This window comes from Squalius cephalus (assembly GCF_949319135.1).
Source record: "Squalius cephalus genome assembly, chromosome: 1".
NCBI classification, from domain to species: domain Eukaryota; kingdom Metazoa; phylum Chordata; class Actinopteri; order Cypriniformes; family Leuciscidae; genus Squalius; species Squalius cephalus.
Window position 1 is genome coordinate 14,345,688 of NC_137122.1, and position 21,095 is coordinate 14,366,782.

Below are 21,095 nucleotides of genomic sequence, written 5' to 3' on the forward strand. Positions count from 1 at the left end.
TTCAAGGTATGTCCTTCCATCTCTACATGGGATACAACCACATTCATATTGAATCAATTTGGACTGTCTGACTTTGGTTTACCTATTGCCTTGCAGTGTCTGGCAGCACTGTGTTCCTGTTAGAGCCACCAGCACAAGCACCAGACGATGCTGATCCAGTGAGTACTCCATCAAAGGCATACTGTAGGCCTGGCATGTCTTGTCTACTAGCTTCAATATGAATCCGATTAAATGTGATAGGGTTAAAGCCCCAGTGCAGCAGCAACAGCACATGATGGAGACGATGATGAGGAGGAGACCATCTCTCTGGATTCCAGAAGGCATGAGGTATCATGTTAAGACTGTGAAAGTACTACTAAAGACTCCAATGGTGAGGAGTCCTCATCAAAATCAAAAAATCTAATTTCTTTTACAGGACCCAGATGCTATACAGTGGGAAAACCAGCCTGGCAACATAGTGCGTATTAATAAAAGGACACCACATCCTGCCAAATTCCAGCTGCGCTAATTGTATTGTGTTCACAGAGCTCACAAGCTATCAGAAAGTTGTATGGCAACCACCTCCGGCGCCAAATAGAACTGGCAGACATAGACATTCAGTACAAGAAGAAAAAGATGGAAAATCTTGCACTGGAGTCCGAAATAAAAAAGAGGACAATTAGGAAACTGGACCTTGAAATAAAAAAACTTGAGAGGGAGGTGAGATATGCCTTCAATGTACACTGTATGCTAACTGTAACACAAATGTATTAATCATTATTTTTCTTTCCTCCCCCAGCTCCAAGAAGATGACACAGCTCAAAATAAAAATTAGGTATATTCTCGTAAAGTCAAGTGAGCCATGACATATGAGCTCTTATTGTGAGCACACAGGACGGTGGCATCTTTCTAAGGTTTTTTTATTTTCCCAGCAATCAGTACAACCAAGTCATCGTTATAAGGCACCGGCCTCTTTTGCCCACCCCCCCAGCACCAGGTGTGGCCACTAGCCTATATGAAGGCCCAAAATTGTGTGTTCCTTTCTGCTCTGACAATGGCATGCCCATTCTTGCGAGATGTGGTGGATGAAGAAGCACTTGTGCTGAGGAGAGCCTTCAGGCGAGAAAGGGTCTTCAGGGACCGGTTGGACCCACTGGCCTTCCCTGATGACCATCTATATGAAAGATACAGGTTTTCTGCAGATGGCATCAGGTATCTATGCAGACTACTGGGTCCCAGGATTAAGCACCGCACTGCACGGAGCCATGCACTGAGTGTGGAGCAAATGGTTTGTGTGGCCTTGCGCTTTTTTGCTAGTGGAGCCTTCCTGTACTCAGTGGGGGATGCAGAACAGCTGAACAAGGCCACAATTTGCCGCACAATAAGGAGTGTGTGTCTGGCTATCAAAGCATTAGCAGATGTCTTCATCTCCTTCCCTGGCCACAGAAGACTCTGTGACATCAAAGAGGAGTTCTATAGGATTGCAGGTAAGAGGATCTACAAATTACAGGACAACTGTTAACACATAGTAGGATACTCATTACTTTGTGTGACAGGTTTCCCCAATGTCATTGGTGCAGTGGACTGCACACACATAAGGATAAAAGCCCCCTCAGGTGCCCATGAGGCCGATTTTGTGAATAGGAAATCCTTTCACAGCATTAATGTTCAGGTGAACATAACTTTTTGATATTGTCCATTGACGAACACTCTGCATTGCCAGTGATGTGCATTGATTGGTGTAATATTCCTCATCTTATGATTTCAGATGGTCTGCAATGCTGACTGTGTGATCAGCAATGTTGTGGCAAAATGGCCTGGCTCAGTCCATGACTCCAGAATCTTTCGGGCCTCTGAAATCTATCAGTGCCTATCACAAGGTAAGCCACACAACCCCTATTTATAACCATCATGGCTGTGTCAAGAATATCACTGTGTTTATGAGGTAGTAATGATGAGATTTTGTGTTGACAGGTGAATTCTCTGGTGTGTTGCTGGGAGACAGGGGGTATGGCTGCCAGCCTTTTCTCCTGACACCTTTCACAGACCCCCAGGAAGCACAGCAGGCCTACAACCATGCCCATGCCAGGACCAGGGCCAGAGTTGAAATGACCTTTGGCCTCCTGAATGCACGCTTTCACTGCCTTCACAAATTAAGGGTCAGCCCTGTTAGGGCATGTGATATTACTGTGGCTTGTGCTGTCCTCCACAATGTGGCCTGCCTGAGGAAGGAGAGGGCCCCCAGAGTGCCACCAGCCATGGACTGGGACAATCCGGCAATCTTCCCTGATGACGACAGTGGTCGGCTGCTGAGGGACCAATATGTGTTGAATTATTTTAGTTAGTATGTGTGCTTTCAATTTTGGTTAAATATGTCCTGCGGTGGCAGAGGAATTTGGGTTTTTTTGGGTTCGTTTTTTTACGAATTTGGCCTCTTATGATGTTTGTGCGGTATACTGTGTGTAATACAAGGCTGCAGGGAGGCTACTGCATCCATTCATTTGTCTGTTCAGTTGATGTGTATGGATTTGTCCTGCATTTATTTTAGTGTGCAGACATGCAGGGTGTGTTATATACAGACCTTTGAATGTGTATGTATCATTTTGTATAATATGCTTTGATTCTGTGCTTTCCATCTTGTAGAGTCACTGTGACTTCAGTTTCGAAAGGAGCTGATGGTTTACCTGCTTTGTTTTGTCCTTATTCAATAAAGGAACATAATGTTACACATTGTGTTTTTATATTCATATGGAATGTGTATTTGTGTATTTGTTTATATGACAGAGTACTAGGGCCACACTGAGGAAAAAGGATAAAGTCATAAATTTATGAGGCTGGTTCTTTCTGCAGAAAAGCTACATATTCTTTTTACAGTTTTGATACTTATGACAATGTGATACTTAATATTCTGGCACATCAGCATGTCTTTGTTTATGAAACCATACTGAAGTACAATTTCACGAAATGCCCCACATCTGTCATTTTAACAACTGTCCTCCTTTAAAACAACTGGTTACAATATTATGACTTGTCTTTTTTTTCCCTCTGTGGCCCTAATATTCTATCATTTTATAGCCTTATAGTCTATGGGAAACTGTAAATTATCTAATGATAGCAACATCATCTAAAAATCATTATTTATCCAAAATGATTGAAATTAATGATCACAAACGTTTTAAATAATGACAGTGGGTCTAGTTATATGTGATAACAATGTATAGTGAGCAGTGAAATAACTATTGGTTTCCATTTGTGGTGACTGCTGACTGACAATAGGGATGAGATTAAATAGATCCTGGAATTTAGCCTGGTCTGGAGCAGGCTAGCTCCACAGAATAAATCTCCATGGTAATTTATACCATAACATATCCTCCTGCCCCCTATCCAGCTTTAGTGCAACCGGATTACGGATCAATTGAGCCAGGATCACCAAGATATCCTGGCTTAATCCCTTATCCTAGTTTTGTGCAACAGGCCCCAGGAGTCAGGCCGTCACCGGAATTTCCTCAGCCCTGATCTCATCAGCATAACAGTGTCATTCAGATGCATAATCCAATCAGCCTGACTATTCAAAGACTGGGCCAGGGGCTCCAAGAGCCATTAAAGACAAAGGGTGAGAGTTTCAGTCATCTGACTAATTTACCTTACAATAGAGAGAGCAGGACTGGCATAACCTTAAATGCTAAATTCTATTTACTCTACCTTGGTTTTTTCATGTTATGTTATGTAAGGACATAAGATCAGCAGATCTTAAACAGATTCTTAAATTTGTAATCCCACAGTTACACAGAAGAGACTTTGTTGCTCAGCACATGAAAATGAACTACTTTGATATCAGACTTTGATTAAGTGGTTTCCCCACTGCATGGATCTTCATGTGTCGCTTTAGGTGAGTTTTAAAAGAGAAACTTGTCCAGCACTGATCACACTTGTGCGGCTTCTCTCCGGTGTGGATCATCTCATGTCTTTTCAGATTTGATGGCCGTCTGAATCTCTTGTCACAGTGTGAACACTTGTAAGGTTTTTCTCCAGTGTGAATAATCTGGTGCCGTTTTAAACTGTTTGCTGTAGTAAAAGTCTTCTCACACTCAAAGCACACATACTCTCTCACACCAGTGTGTATTTTCTGATGTGCATGTAAATATCGCAGCAGTGAAAAACTCTTTTCACACACAGAACATGAATGTGGCTTCTCCTTCGTATGAACTCTCAGGTGTTTCTTCAGGTCTGATGCACAGATAAATGTTTTGCCGCACTGATCACATGTGAAAGTCTTCTCTCTGGTGTGGATCCTCATGTGAACATTAAAGTGTGAAGATCGACTGAAATCTTTCCCACATTGATCACATATGAATGGCTTCTCTCCAGTGTGGATCCTCATGTGAATATCAAGACTTTGTTTGGTTGTGAAACTCTTTCCACACTGAGTGCAGGTGAAAGATTTATTGGCTCTTCTTTTCTTTAAACATGTCTGTTTAGTCTTTGAGGGACTCAAAGTTTTTCCTCCAGGTTTGACATGATGTTCCTCCTCCACTTCACTCAGTTCTTCACTCTCCTCCTCCACTTCACTCAGTTCTTCACTCTCCTCCTTCACTTCCATCAGATCTGACATGAAATAAATAAATATTACATTTAATTTTCAGAACATCAGAATAATTCAAAGAGAGAAATATTAAGTGAAAGGACATGAAAGTGAGCCCTGATGTAATGTTATAAAATATTATGATAATCTGATGCCTTTTTTAAAAAAAAGTATTGTATGTCCTTGAAAGTTTCAACTTTATGAATGAGGTAAATTTATCTTCCAATTATTATTTTTAAAATATTATGGACACAAATCCCATGTTTCTTTAGCAAGAAATATTAATTTGATCAATGGCACAATTATCTAACATGATATTTACACTAAAATATACAATACTGCCATGTTTCGACACCAACTTTGAGATTGATATTTATTTTACTAAACACATTTTAATAATTAATGGCCGTTCACACTAGACTTTTCCTTGCACTGACTTTCATTCATACGCATGTGAAAGTGGGACACCAGAAACACAAGCTCAAGTGAATAACCCTGTGAGAAATAACAAGCGTTTAGCATTCAAGTGGAGTTGATTGTTAATGTTTTTATTTTGAATTATTATTATTTGTTATATGTTAAATTAATGTTTGCAAAAAAGCTGCCACAGAGTTTGAAGTCATTTCACGACCGTTGCAGTGTGTGTAGAAATTTCACACGCTCAAAGTGTAGAGCGACCGCGGCTTTAACTAGTTTTAAATTAACCATTTTTATTAGCATTATCTGTGTCCTACATGTTGATCACATTCATCAACCCTGTTACCAAAGTCACTGTAAGAAGAATCTCTATAACTATGAATAACTTGTATGATATTTGACAAATACAACTTTATCAGTAACTTGGTGTTTACTGATTATTCTTAAAAAAAAAATTGTAAACTATGTTGAAAATTCTGGTAAAGTTGTTGCAAATTGGGAACCAGATAAATGTAAAATAAAACAGTTAAAATAGTATTTAGCTTGATCTGATGTTGAACAAGAATAAAAGAATAAACACCAACCTCTTTGTTCTTCAGGATCTTCAGTGCGTTTCATTCTGCAGGGTTCTGGATCACTCATGTTCTCACTGTCCTCTTTAATAAACTCAGTCTTTGAGCTGAGTTTGAGCTCAGATTTCAGCTCTTCCTGATGCTCTGATGCTCGTCTTCACTTGTAGCTGATGGGAATTTACAGCATTTATTGGAGAATTACTGTGGGAGGAGCTTCACTGATGATGTGATTGCAGTGGGAGGAGCTTCACTGATGATGTGATTGCAGTGGGAGGAGCTGATCTGCCAAAATCAAAAATATAAATTACTATATACTATACTCAATAAATATCAGTTTGTTTTTATAATAAATGACACTTCTAAACATGTATGTCTGTCCATCTATTCATCGTACAGTAACTGATTATTTAAAAAAAAAATTTGTTTGCTAATCCTAACATTATTCTGCTGCTTCATTAAAATATAGGTATCTAGAAATGTAGAAAAGAATATAAATAATTTAAATTCTTCAAAATATAAATAATGATAAGAAAAACAGTTAAAATCATAAACACAGAAATAAACATAGTAGCCAACAAATCCCCTCAGTCTGCTGACACCAATGAAATGAGCTTTAAGTGTCAATTTACAGGAGATCTGAAGACATCAGCATAATAAATGAGGAGAAAACAGGAACTATTAATAAAGAGTTTTTTCAGCAGATCTGTTAATATTGATGAGCCTCAGACTATCAACACTCATTCAACAAGCCATTCAGGATCATCAGCAGATCATCTCACTTTATTCTGAGTGTTTGCTGTTAGAAACACATTATTTGAGTTAGGATACATGATAAAGGACTATTAAACTGCTCCATTGAAAGACAATACTGTTAATTCTCACAACATGACATGGATAAAACATCAATAATACAAAAACAATCACTAATGACACTCATTTCATCAAATCATCAGATTTCATTAGATCATTAAAATAACATTTTATATGTGCAGAAACTGAAAATGATCATAAAACTTTTAAAAATAAGAGCACCACAAAGCACTATTGTTCCAAGAGTAAAACGCTATTCATATTGTGGCCCTGACACTGTTTATTCTCTGTTGTAAATATGCTTACTTGATTCACCTCAAGGAGCCTGGTGATCCAAAAGGGCAAAACAACTGGAATGTTCAAGCTGCTTGTTCAAGGGGAAGTGATCCCGAACATCCAGGGGAACCCAATTAGATGCCTTGGAAAGTGGTATGATGATTCCCTGTCAGACAGGAACAGCATCTCCAGCACCAGAAAACAAGTTGAAGAATGGATGAAAAAGATTGACAAGTCTGGTCTGCCTTTGAAATACAAGTGCTGAATCTACCAACATGGCCTGCTCCCGAGACTCATGTGGCTTCTCACGGTATATGAGGTGCTTCTATCAACTGTTGAAGAAATGGAGAGGAAGTTCAACAGGCACCTTAGAAGATGGTTGGGAATACCCCCAAGCTTTACATCCTTGGGGATCTACATAAGGTCGGGCCAGCTCCAGCTTCCCTGTCTTCAGTGGTGGAGGAGTTTAAAGTCGCCAAATGCAGACTGTCCGTGACATATAGGGACTCTCAAGACCAACTCACCAGGGAAGCAGGAGTCAGAACAAGATCTGGCCATAAGTGGGCCGCCAGCACGGCAATTAACCAGGCAGAATGTTCTCTCATAACCAAAGATATCATCAGAAACCCTTGCACTGGAAGACAGGGTCTAGGAACAGCACATTTCCAGCAGTGGTCAAAGTCCACCCTTAGGGAGAAGAGAACCATGATCCAGGATGAAGTCCGAAACCTTGAGGAAGAAGGGAGAAGAGCAAAATCCATCGGGCTCACAACCCAAGGTGCCTGGACGAGGTGGAACCTCCTCAAGAGAACGATCGCATGGAGTGAACTGTGGCGGCTGGAGCCCTTCCGTATATCCTTTCTACTCCGAGCAGTGTATGACACCGTACCAACCCCAGTCAACTTGCACAGGTGGGGGATGAGGGAGGACCCACTGTGCAGGTTGTGTGGTGGTAAAGGAACAATGGCACACATTCTGTCAGGGTGTAAGATTGCATTGACACAGGGAAGATACAGGTGGCGCCATGACAAGGTGTTGGCAGTGCTTGCAGACATCCTGGAGCAAGAAAGGAGGAAGAAACAACCAGCCAAAGTAAGACCAATGCTGAGCACCATCGCCTTTGTGAAAGATGGCCAAAGACCTGTCGTCCACAGCCAAGCCAGGCAGAATCTCCTGCAGTCAGCCCAGGGATGGGAAATGGAGGTTGATCTCGGGAGGAAACTCCACTTCCCTGAGGCGGTATTGTCCACAACTCTAAGGCCCGACATTATCATGTAGTCTCCAGAAGGGAAAGAAGATCATTCTGGTGGAGTTGACGGTGCCGTGGGAGGAGGGCTGTGAGGAAGCTGCAGAGAGGAAAAAACCCAAATGCCAGCAACTCGTCCAAGACTGCCGGGACAAGGGGTGGACAACATGGCTCATGTCGGTGGAAGTCAGATGTCAGGGATTCCCAGCTCAATATGTGTGGAATCTATTGACAGGTTGGATTGAGAGGCCACTTGAGGAAAGCAGCCGTTCGTAGGCTGTGAGAAGCGTCAGAGAGAGCCCCCTGTTGGCTCTGGCACAAGAGCGAGGGCACAAGCTGGAAGCCTGGAGGAGAGGAGCAGTGACCTGGCCAGTCACTTGATGACCCGCCAACTGGAGGGTGTTGTGGTTAAGGGTCGAAACAGCCAGTGAAGGTTGGAGACCACCTGATGACCTCTCTCCTAGGCCAAGGCTTCATCCATTAGAAATGAGTGTATGGTAGCATCGCAGATGTATTCTACAACCTGCTGTTGTTGGGGGGAGGTGTCCGGGAGGGAAATAGTTGAGAGGGAGAGGCTAAAGACGAAAAAGGGGAAAAGAGGGGAGGACGGTGAGGGGTGCGGAGAAAAGTTAGTTGAAAGTTACATCACTTTTTGGGCCTTCTTGTTGTTTGTGGGGACATTTAAGACACCTCCTGGTACCCGTGTTTAGGTTGTACACGTTCAGGAAATAAACCACAGCCGTTTGGTGCTTGTAAACTCGATCCTCGTCACCTGTCTGCTTCTCTGGGAAAGTCCACAACGTCACAATATAGGCTAGTTGCACGTGGCCGCCATTTTGGATTTCGGATCAGCAAGTGTGCGGGTAGACACTTCCGGTTTCGCATTACGCCCGGTGCAGGGAGCCGGAGAAAGGCTTTTTTTTTTATAGTTGTTTATAGAATCAATTATCACTTAAAATACTACTAAGATCCATATTACTATCACACGAGGCAATGGCAATTAAAAGCACGGATGCATAGTCAGATTAATGAATGAAATACAACTGTTCACAAACAGAAGATTTGACTCATGCTGCATACACATACGCAATGACAATTATGCCTCAGGGTTTCCCGCAGCACTTTGGAATTTTTGGTATCAGATCAATTCTGAAAAAATTGTATCGGTGCATCCCTAGAAAAAATACTTTGTCCTTACTCGTGTTTTTTCCCTGTTTCTTTGGGAACCCAAAGTACCGCCACACATTGCTTTTCAAATTGTCAGGAGTGTAGATTTCGAACTCCTCCTCAGGCGTGGGTGTTGTAGGCGTTGGCGCAGCCATTGATTTGATATACAAAATAGGCGCTAACCAGGACGCTAACGTCACCTACAGAAGCCCAGATGACCAATAATAGCCTTGCTAATAAACTTGCGATTCACAACTTCAGGTGTAAAAAAGCCTCAGAATCTGAATTGAAAACAACGTTTACAAGCAAACACAAAAAATAATGCCCATAACAGGTTTGAATATTAAAGGCTGCCTAATATTCGTTCAAATATCATTATTTTTTTTAAATGTTCAAATTATATTTGAATAACGAAGTTCGGAGTCAAAGCCCTAATCTGAACTGACTAATTAGATATTCCTGCTGGTTGAACATGAGATAATAGATACCAATCAATCAACAAAGTGTCCTGTGCTCACCACACACACGCTAGATTTGGCTATAGAGTGATGTGTGTCGAACTTACACAGAAGAGACTTGCTCCGTAGAGATGCTCAGTACATAAAGATGAACTAATTGCTGTGATCTCAGACTGCGGTGATATGGTTTCTCCTCTGCATGGATCTTCATGTGTCGCTTCAGGTGAGTTTTAAAAGAGAAACTTTTTCCACACTGATCACACGTGTGCGGCTTCTCTCTGCTGTGGATCCTCTCATGTCTTTTCAGATTTGTTGACTGATTGAATCTCTTGTCACAGTGTGAACACTTGTAAGGTTTTTCTCCAGTGTGAATTCTCTGGTGCAGTTTTAAATGTTCAGCTGTGGTAAAAGTCTTCTCACACTCAAAGCACATGTACTCTCTCACACCAGTGTGAATTTTCTGATGTATCAGTAAAGTTTGCAGCCGTGAAAAACTCTTTCCACATACAGAACATGAATGAGGCTTCTCCTTTGTATGAACTCTCAGGTGTCTCTTCAGGGCTGATGCATGACGAAAAGTTCTGCCGCATTGATCACATGAGAACGGCTTCTCTCCGGTGTGGATCATCTCATGTGTTTCCAGATAGGATGATCGACTGAATCTCTTGTCACAGTGTGAACATTTGTAAGGTTTTTCCCCAGGTTTGACATGATGTTCCTCCTTCACTTTGCTCAGTTCTTCACTCTCCTCCTTCACTTCACTCAGGTCTTCACTCTCCTCCTTCACTTCACTCAGTCCTTCACTCTCCTCCTTCACTTCACTCAGTCCTTCACTCTCCTCCTTCACTTCACTGTCCTTCACTCTCCTCCTTCACTTCTCTTATTTCTTCACTCTCCTCCTTCACTTCTCTCATTTCTTCACACTCCTCCACTTCACTCAGGTCTTCACTCTCCTCCTTCACTTCACTCAGGTCTTCTCTCTCCTCCTTCACTTCACTCAGGTCTTCTCTCTCCTCCTTCACTTCACTCAGTCCTTCACTCTCCTCCTTCACTTCTCTCATTTCTTCACTCTCCTCATTCACTTCTCTCATTTCTTCACACTCCTCCACTTCACTCAGGTCTTCACACTCCTCCTTCACTTCACTCAGGTCTTCACACTCCTCCTTCACTTCACTCAGTTCTTCACTCTCCTCCTTCACTTCCATCAGGTCTGAAATCAAAGAAAGAAATATTAAATATAATGTTCAGAACATCAAAATAATTCAAGGAGAGAAATATAAAGTGAAAGGACATGAAAGTGAGCCCTGATGTAATAGTAGACAACTGTTATAAAATACTATGATAATTTGAAGCCTTTTTATAAATTGATTATGTCCTTGAAACTTTCCATGAATGAGGTAAATTTATCTTCCAATTATTATTTTTAAAACATTATAGGCACGAATCCCATGTTTTTTTTTAGAAAAGAACTATTACATATATTTGCTCAATGACAATTATCTAACATATTAACACTAAAATATACAATACTGCCATGTTTTGACACCAACTTTGAGATTGATATTTATTTTACTAAAACGTTTGAATTATTAATGGCCGTTCACACTAGACTTTTCCTACCACTGACTTCCATTCATACACATGTGAAAGTGGGACACCAGAAACACAAGTTCAAGTGAATAATCCTGTGAGAAATAACAAGCGTTTAGCATTCAAGTGGAGTGGATTGTTTATTTTTTACATTTTGAATTATTATTTGTTATATGTTAAATTCATGTTTGTAAAAAAGCTGCCGCAAAATGTGACGTCATTTCACGACCGTAGCAGTGTGTGTAGAAATTTCACATGATCAAAGTGTAGAGTGGCCGCAGCATTAACTAGTTTTAAATTAATAATTTGTATTAGCATTATCTGTGTCCTACATGTTTCACTCAACCCTGTTACTCCTGACATGATTTTCCTCCTTTTAAAAACAGAGCATTTCTTAAAATTATGACATCATCTGGGCTCTTTCTACTGCATGATGGGAGGACAAGAAAATAATCTCAATCCATTGTCTCAGTTTTACACAAACTGTAGCATTGACTGTATTCTTCAACCGTTACCAACGTCACTGTATTGAGGCCATCCTTAAAAATATTTTGGTTTGCTGTAACAGGAAAAAAAAAAAAAAAAAGAAGGGTCGGTAGGTCGGTCTATTTTTTTTTTTTTTCAAGATTCAATGTAAAAAAAAAAGTACAAAAAAAAGTTTTGGTCATGGTGATTACATAGGTATGAATTTAAACAAATTTGCATTTCGGGACTTCACTGACAGTTTTCCAGAACTTTGTGCCAATATATATATATATTAAATAATTAGAAAACCTGTATAAACTGAACACCAAAGAACACTATTAACAATTGAGTGGTGGTGTTGTGTAAATGTAACATGTAAGGGTGCGCTGCCAATAATGCACCTAAAAGCTGTCACAAAGAACTGAGAAAAGTAATGATTATTAATATGTCAAATATATCAAGGAGACATTTCAATTGTTTATTAATAAACAAGTGTTTTCTGTGTCAAAGATGAAGTTGACAATGCTGACTCGCGATCTTTGCAGTGGTGAATGCGCCAGAGAGAAATGCACATTTCATACGGATTACATAAGCAGAGAGCAGTCTGCTTTCTTTAGATTTCAATTGTTTTGTTTAAAAGTACACATTTCATGCTTTCTAAATATATATTTCTCAGGTCTGTGAGGCAAGTAGCTTATGCGCTGAGATCACGCGCCGGCGCCTCCGTGTTGTAGGGTTTGAGGGCGAACCAAACACAAATGAATCTTCCACACAGAACTCAACACTCCAGACCCCAAATCACCAATCCAAACCAACGAAAACCCCCAGCTAAGAACTTTATAGCCATGCAAGCTTCAAAGAGATGAGTCCAACTAAAGGAAGAACATTGTCAATGTTAGATAGCTTGGAAAAGACTGATTGGTTCAGAGATGGCAAAGCTCAAGGCCCGACTAAGATAACGGCAGAGGTTGCTTGATCCCACGACAGATATACAGAACAGACCTCCTTCTTCTTAAAGGGGGGGTGAAGCACTCAGTTAATCTTGAGTACCTATAGAGTAGTATTGCATCCTTCATATCTCCAAAAAGTCTTTAGTTTTATTATATTTATAAAAGAAAGATAGGCTGTACCGAGTCTTTCCGGAAAAAAAAAACGAGTGGCTGGAGGCGTGCCTTGTGGGCGGAGCGAAAGAATCACAAATGTTGTTTACTTGCTGTGCTTATGCGATAGCTAACAACACACAGACATTTGAAGCAGATTTACTCACCGCCTGCGGTTCCAACGCACGACCGTGAACCTTTATCGTCGGGACTGCTCCATCCTTAAGCATTAGAAGATCTGCAAATCCGGCGTCAAACTGGGCAGTGCAGCCGATGACTTCCCTAATGGGTGTACTGCTTTCGCTCTCTCTCTCTGGTCTACGGGTGCGCAAGCGCCCTTCTGGGAGAAGTGCCCTTAGGACCAGTATAAGGAAATTCTGCCCCATCTGACGTCACACACGCCCATACTTGGAAAAAACTTTCCGAAACTTGTGACAAACCGGAAGGAGTATTTTTGGCACAGAAATACTCCATCAAACGTACAACTTAATTTTTGAAACTTTGTCCATGTTTAGCATGGGAATCCAACTCTTTAACAGTGTAAAAAACTCAGTATGCATGAAATAGCATTTCACCCCCCCTTTAAAGGACAAGTTCGGTATTTTACACTTAAAGCCCTGTTTACAGATCGTTTCTGATGAAATAGAACGGTTAAGATTAAAATTTGGACAGATGCTGCTGTCCCGAGAATTTAAGGTTTCTTTCGCTTTCCCCAAAACCTCTAGAATGGTAGTCTATGTGCACTGGAACAATCCTTCATAAAACGCATTAAACTTTCGTTTACAAAGACGTGAAACTCACCGAGTGGTCAGGGGTGTTCACTGATATGCTCACACAAAAATCGCTGCAAAAGATGCTTTCCAACAGGTGTTTTACCATTTGTTGTAAAACTGTGGATCTATTTTTCCAAACGTCTCACACCCATAGATTCTTCCGTTGAGAGCTTGAATAATAGACACTCCAGCCCAGTTGGTGGCGATAATGCACATTTGCCAATTGCAAGCAAACCACTGGCATTTCATTGAATACACAGAAGAAGCAGAAGAAGAAGCGGCGGAGTAATACCGTACCCCACACAGCTCTTTCAATACAAGTCAATGGAGTTGGACAAAAACTATGATAAAACCTGTTGGAAAGCATCTTTTGCAGCGATTTTTGTGTGAGCATATCAGTGAACAACCCTGACCACTCGGTGTGTTTCACGTCTTTGTAAACGAAAGTTTAATGCATTTTAGGAAGGATTGTTCCAGTGCCCATAGGCTGCCATTGTGTAGGTGGGGGGGGGAAGCGAAATAAACCTAAAATTCTCGGGACAGCAGCATGTGTCCAAATTTTAATCTTAACCGTTCTATTTCATCAGAAACGATCTGTAAACAGGGCTTTAAGTGTAAAATACCGAACTTGTCCTTTAAGGAACTCTGAACGACCCTAGGGTTGAAATCCTAGGGTTAAAACCACAGAGACTGAGACTTTACCTATAAAAATACATAAAATCATCCCAAAACAATTCTTGATGGATTTATAATCAAACATCGTTCAACTACATAATTCTATATTGTGTCTACAACCTATATGTGTGTCTAATATGCTTAGATTCCATATATACGTCATGTAATTGTTATAACTAGCCTATTAGATGTTTGAATGAAAGTGTGTCTCGTTTCCTATCAGTACGATCGTATGTTCTTGATTCAAAAGATGGCTTGATTAAAATCAGTGTAAAATGTGTTGTATTCTTATAATAATAATGATGTGAATAGTAATAAACTGTGGCCTCTGTTCTCTCTGCTCGTCCTGGAGAGTAAAGTGATCACAGATAACGCATGATTTACGATGAGAAGTGAAGAAAAAAACACCTCTCAAATAAAGACAGTGTCTAATTGGTCAGAACTCATCCAGAAGGGTGGACAAACATACGATTTTAAAATCTTAGGACCCGAACAAAGCTTTGGAAAAGTAGATTCAAAAAGCGATCATGGAGAAGCCATGACGGAGTAACCAGACAGACGAGTAAACATGTAGACGGGCAGATGAAAGAACCCAAATCAAGATCAGAAGAACATGGGTTAAACAGCTTCATTCAAGCCATCTAACAACTCTCATCTCAATTTTCTTTCTTTTCTTTTCCGTTGTGAGTCTCGGTTGAGTTAAGTTTTGCGGCAAAGTTTCGGTCCACGATTCGACTGCAAAGCCGCTTCCAACTTCAAAGACTTTCCATCCATCCGCCAGCACACCATGTGATTGGCCGCCCCAGACATCTATCCAGGCACCAGGAGATGGCCCGCCAATCAACAAACTCAGGAAACCCCCTTTCACTGACAAAAGGGAATTCCCAAAGGAGCGCAAAGACAAGCAAGTTGCCTCCAGACTCTTAAGCTGAACTGGTGTAATTGATATAGATTTAATAACCTGCCTAAGAAAGGATAGAAGGGTTAAATTAATGATTGATGGTTCATTCAGGTCATGTCTTATAGGTGCATAGAATCTTGAGATTTCATCATCTCACTCTTAAAACTCATTCTTTCCTCACTCTCTTTCTTTCTGCAACTCGTATGAATGCGTGTGTTTGTATTAGATATTAGTTTTATGTGTTAGAATAATCAATAACGTCTTGTTTGTATTTTAAAGAGAAGTGTTACTTGTGTTATGTGCTTACAAATTTAATGTCTTAGGCGCCGTTCACATATCGCGCCTAAAACGCGTAGAAAACGTAGGCGCGCCGCGTTCTCCTTTTTCCAAAGCGCTAGGGCGGTTGCGCTCCGGAGGTGTCTGTCGTTGCTAAGCAACCATCAGCTGCGCTCTCCGTTACAGCAAGGAAATTTCAGCAAGTCATAAAGTAGTCATAAAATCCCTGGACCGCAATGATGAGCTGCTCCTCCATTTTTCTGCTGAGGTTTCAAAGTAACAGAAAAGGTGAGGAAGCTGATTGGTTGGTTCTTGTCACGTGACCTACGGTGCGCTTAGTAATCTTAGTAAACTGCCTAATAGTAATGTAAAGATGTAGCATGGGATCTGGACGGAAAGGATAACTCTGGGAGTTGGAAGGGGTTGGTGGCCCTGAGAGTCGCGATTTCGGTTTAATTTCGCATAGTATACAGCCCTTATAATCATAGATGACGCCACAGCTTTTTATTTAAAAGATAGAGCGTAGCCTACGTTTGTATGTAGGCCTATGGGCAATTTATAAAATAAATGTAAAATAAAACAGTTAAAATAGTATTTAGTTTGATCTGATGTTGAACAATTAATATAAACATTTCTCAAACCTCCCTTTACTGACCATTTGTTGAAGAAAACCCCAGAACATTCTGTACCATTTCATAGTTTATCTGCATATCTAAAAGTGATGAAGTGCTTGAATGTTTCTAGCATGAATGTTCTTCCACATCATGAATGAATGGAGAATAAACACCAACCTCTTTGTTCTTCAGGATCTTCAGTGTGTTTCATTCTGCAGGGTTCTGGATCACTCATGTTCTTCACTGTCCTCTTTAATAAACTCAGTCTTTGCAGATTTCAGCTCTTCCTGATGCGCTGATGCTCGTCTTCACTTGTAGCTGATGGGAATTTACAGCATTTATTGGAGAATTGCAGTGGGAGGAGCTTCACTGATGATGAGATTATAGTGGGAGGAGCTTCAATGATGATGAAGAAAAACAGATAAAAAATCATAAACACAGAAATAAACACACAAGAGTAACCAACAAATACCCTCAGTCAGTTGACAATGAAATGAGCTTTAAATGTCAATTTACAGGAGATCTGAAGACATCAGCATAATAAATGAGGTGAAAACAGGAACTATTGTCATGAAATAAAGAGTGTTTTCAGCAGATCTGTTAATATTGATGAGCCTCAGACTATCAACACTCATTCAACAAGCCATTCAGGATCATCAGCAGATCATCTCACTTTATTCTGAGTGTTTGCTGTTAGAAACACATTATTTGAGTCAGGATAGATGATACAAGCCTGTAAAACTGCTATATTGAAAGACAATAATGTTACTATTGCTTCTCACGACAGACAAGGATAAAACAAAAATAAAAACAAACACTAATGGCATTCATCTTAATAAACCACCTCATCTAAATAACCACAGCAGTAGGCTATAATGTCAATATCTAAAATATATTTTGATTTTCTAGTAACTAGATGGATTGCACTATGCATCTAAAAAAGTAATCATAAGCTCAATGTGAAGTATTTAGCCGTATCTGTTCCCGTATTTTAACAACGTAAATCACATTTGATCTGCCAAAAATGTCAAAAAGAAGAAATAAAACAGCAGCAGCATCAATTCCCCCACAAATATCAAACTTAAACTTTGACTTGACATTCAGTAACAGTTCTCACACAAACATCGAGACAATCACACAAACGAACACAAAATCGCTCAGGTCTGAATGAACTCAACATATTCTCCTCATGCTCGCTGCCATAGACATGTATAGAAAGGCTAGATGGCTCAAGGCGGAGTCAGCTGTGTCGTCACTTGGCGGCCATCTTAGGTCAGGAGACTGCGCTGCTGCTCCCTGCTGCTGTGGACGGAAGGTGAGTGACATACGCCAACTAAAATGCTCGTAACTTGCTGAAATCTGGACGGATTTACAAACGGTTTGGTTTCTTACAAACGTTATTAACGTGGCTATAATTCTGAATGCTTAAACATTTTGAACATAATTATTCATATGTATGCAGTATAATAGCTACATCTCTGTCGTTTATAACAAACCAAACCGTTTGAAAATCGGTTGAAAATTGAGCAAGTTATGGTTATTTAAAAGTACATGCACCATGTTATGAGTGAGCGAGCATCCTGTCGTAAGATGGCCGCCGTGTGCGGATGTCGAGCTCCATTGGCCAGCAGCGCGGACGAGACATCTAGCCTTTATATGATATCTATGCTCGCTGCTGCTGCACTAAATGTTTATTTCAGTAGGAAGACGCCAGAAAAGACGCACAAGTATCGCTGTGATCGATGAAAACAATACAGAAATGAGTCTGTCGCTTAATCAAACTGTATAAAGTGTGTGTGATGGAGTGTAAATATACCGTGAACTGCTCTCCTCACCTCAGAAGACTCGACGCTGAAACTACTACTTCTTCTTCTTCTTCTATTTTTATCTGGCGGTTGACAACTTGTTGTTGTATTACCGCCACCTCTGGACTGGAGTATACCCACAGCTTATTTTCTCAATACTTTTAAATTATTTTTAAAAGCCCTGTATTCTTTAAAAAAGAAAACAAAATTTGACACATCTTATCAGAACTTCTATGTAAAATATTTATATAATTAAATATAATTTCATTGGCTTCTACTTGCTCAATAAACTACGGAAGCCCTGAACCGCAACGTAAAAAAAAAAAAATTCTGTAAAAAATAAAAAAAAAAACATCTGAAAAAAAAAAAAAAAGCCATCATTTCGAGATTAAAGTCGATATGTTTCGAGAATAAAGTCGAAATGTTTTGAGATTAAAGTCGAAATGTTTCGAGATTAAAGTCAAAACATTAAGAGAATAAAGTCGTAATTTTTTTTAGGAAAGACCTGCGCTCTTGAAGTCGAACTGCTTCTGACATGGATCTAAACATAGCTTTTTACTTTTATCTGGGCTTTCAACAAAAGGACATTCTACAGGTGCTAGTCTACCAACATGGCATTACCATTTGTCTTAGGACGTTACAAAATATACTGCGCTGGAATAGACTTTACAGACGAAAACACTTTCAGACTGGATGGAGGTAGCCAGCTTTATATCTGAGGAAACAACGGGATCCGGCCACATGATTGGATACAGAATGATGCACTTAAAATGTCTCCAGAACTGTGAAGAGGGAATCAGTGCGGTTACTGTTAAGTGTTCTCGACCCAGATAGTGTTGCCTATTATAGACGAGCACGAAAACACGTCAAAAACACTGCCACATAAAGTTTCGATCAGATTGTGAACCTACTCCGGCGGAGTCTGTGCTCGTCTATAGGCAACGCCATGGTAATGCATGTTGGTAGATTGGCACCACAAATTTTCTTTTTGTTGAAAGCCCAGATAAAAGTAAAAAGCTACTATTTTGTGTAGATCCATGTCCGAGGCAGTTCGACTTCACAAGTGCATTTCTTTACACAGACACACACACACACACACACACACAGACACACACAAAATTCAGAATTGGAAACACGCCCTATATGCACCAGTGGACGCGCAGCGTTATGAATGCACACACACGCAACTTCTACAGAAGACTGTATTCTCTAAAATCGTTTCGACTTTAATCTCGAAATACTAGAAAAAAAAAGTTGACGGATTTTTTTTTTTAAAGGGTAACTAAACCCCTGGTCAGAGCCTGACTCCACCCACTGCCAATATTTGAAAAATGCTGGAAAAGTGGGCAGACCCCAGCGGAGATAGACGGGACGCACCGAGGGCGGGGCTGAGCGGTGGGGCGTGCACCTGAGACCCGCAGTGACGGATTAATTGACAGCTGCTGTCAGACTCTAAAATGGAAAGTGACTCACAGCAGGGTCGCAAGACGACGTAAAGTACATGCATCTGATGACTTTTATCGAGTTGATGTCAATAGCGCGCGCTCTCTGTAGGCATATTCATATTTTGCCGCAATGTGAAAAAATCCAGCAAAATGCGCCGACGCGTTTGTCAACCCCTGAGGATTAACTTTAGCCTAACCATAAAAAATTGTGATTATATATATATATATATGATCACTCACATCAAGTCGCCGCTGCGGTGGTGGAGTCCATGCAGGAGGAGCAGCGTTTGACACTGCGTCGCTTTTCTGCGCGAGCTGTGTGGAGAAGCCCATTTCCACCTCGATTGCGTTACAGCTTACAGACAATATTGGTAGCACACTTGAGCTCCACTGGCGCCTAATTTCCAAGTTTGCTGGAAAGCTATGCAGTCCAGCAGTGCTGTTGCAACCAGCAAACCTACACCTACGTACCCTCCTGACCACTGTACTAAATGCAGATAAATCTGTGCTAACTTGAAGCTATCCTAACTGATGCGTGGTAGCTCTAGCTCGTACCAAGGGAGGGCGTGGTGAGCTCGTACCAAGGGAGGGCGTGGTGAACTGGAACCTGCTTACGTAGCGGTGTACCGCTTACGTCACGCTGTACCGCAACATCCAATAGGAAAATTCAACTGCAGTAGCCACCGTTCAACCTGAAGAGGGCAGCACTCAGATGTTTTTACACTATATATTGTAGAATTAAAACACTTTATACCCAAATGTCAAAAAAGTTACTCGAATCAATGAACAGCACTAAGAAAGACCCATTCTCACAGATCCTTAACTAAAATAAGTTGGTTTAGGGTTTAGTTACCCTTTAACGTACTAGAATTATTATTATTTATTTATTTTTTACGGATTTTTTTTAGTTTTTTTTTTAAGGTACTAGAATTTTTTTTTTTAACGTTGCGTTTCAGGGCTTCCGTAATAAACCTTTCCCTCTCATGCTTATATTTCTGACAATAAAACAATACATGCTCTCCAGTTTCTGGGTTATTTCCAAGACAATACTCACAGATACCATCAGCATGCTTTTTCATTAAAAATAATGTACTGTTAAGTCTGGTGTGCCCAATCCTCAGCCTGGACAACACCACTTCTTCATGTCTAGCTCTACCTGACACTGCAATCTTATTTAGGCCTACTTTAGACTGTAAATTAAAAAGATGTCTCCCACTTGATTCATTTTCCCAACATCGCTGCCATATTTCAAAAGTTCTTGTTTTAATAATACTCTTAACTTCTGCTTTACTGTGTTTTATGTCAACATCAGTGATATCTTTATCTGCTGCTTTTTTGGCCCATACATCAGCCAGCTCATTCCCCTCCACCCCTATGTGTGCTGGAACCCATAAGAAGGAAAACATTTTACCCGCCTTTTGCAATCTACTAACTGCAAAACTTCAAGCAGAATGTCTTTCCTGGATCCTGAATGGGAATTCTTGATACTTAAAATAGCAGAAGTCAGAAGCTATGACAGATTGTCTATTCCCCCCATGACTTTCTACCCATAACAGGACAAACCATATAGCTACAAGCTCTGCCGTATATACTGCCAAATCATCACTTAGCCTATTTCCTACAGCCAGACCCAGCTCAGGCACCACATGAGCCACTCCCACCCTTTTATCTGTTCTTTTGGATGCATCTGTAAAAATAATGTAATTTCTGTAGTTTTCTGTTATATATCTATTAACTCTCCCCTTGTCCACTCCACATACCTGCTTTTCCTCCAGCAGCCCTAAGTCCACTTTTAATTCCTCAAAAGTCCACGGGGGAACTGTAGAGTATGGTACTGTCGTACAGATATTAAGAGCACTTAAACCCATACACTCAACTTTTTGTTCGATACCCCACCCAAAGCTTTTTACTCTTTTATTGAATCGCTCTTGACAATTTCTTAGG

At 40.5% G+C, this 21,095-nt stretch overlaps 2 protein-coding genes across 2 annotated transcripts in view; one reads left to right on the forward strand and one right to left on the reverse strand.

Moving 5' to 3' along the window:
* Positions 1–252: 252 nt before the first annotated feature.
* LOC307166004 (putative nuclease HARBI1) lies at positions 253–2,324 on the forward strand (the record flags this gene model as incomplete). Its single annotated transcript, XM_079884098.1, has 6 exons — positions 253–327; positions 416–814; positions 912–1,466; positions 1,536–1,651; positions 1,748–1,859; positions 1,954–2,324. The coding sequence occupies exons 3-6, from the start codon at positions 995–997 to the stop codon at positions 2,322–2,324; spliced, it is 1,071 nt and encodes a 356-aa protein (XP_079740224.1). The 5' UTR covers positions 253–327; positions 416–814; positions 912–994.
* Positions 2,325–10,034: 7,710 nt separating this feature from the next.
* The window catches only part of LOC307163129 (uncharacterized protein), an 81,472-nt gene continuing 70,411 nt past the window's right edge, over positions 10,035–21,095 (reverse strand). Inside the window, exon 4 of the mRNA XM_079879020.1 lies at positions 10,035–10,561. Coding sequence (XP_079735146.1) covers positions 10,356–10,561 — 206 coding nt within the window. The 3' untranslated portion in view covers positions 10,035–10,355. The remainder of the gene's footprint in view (positions 10,562–21,095) is intronic.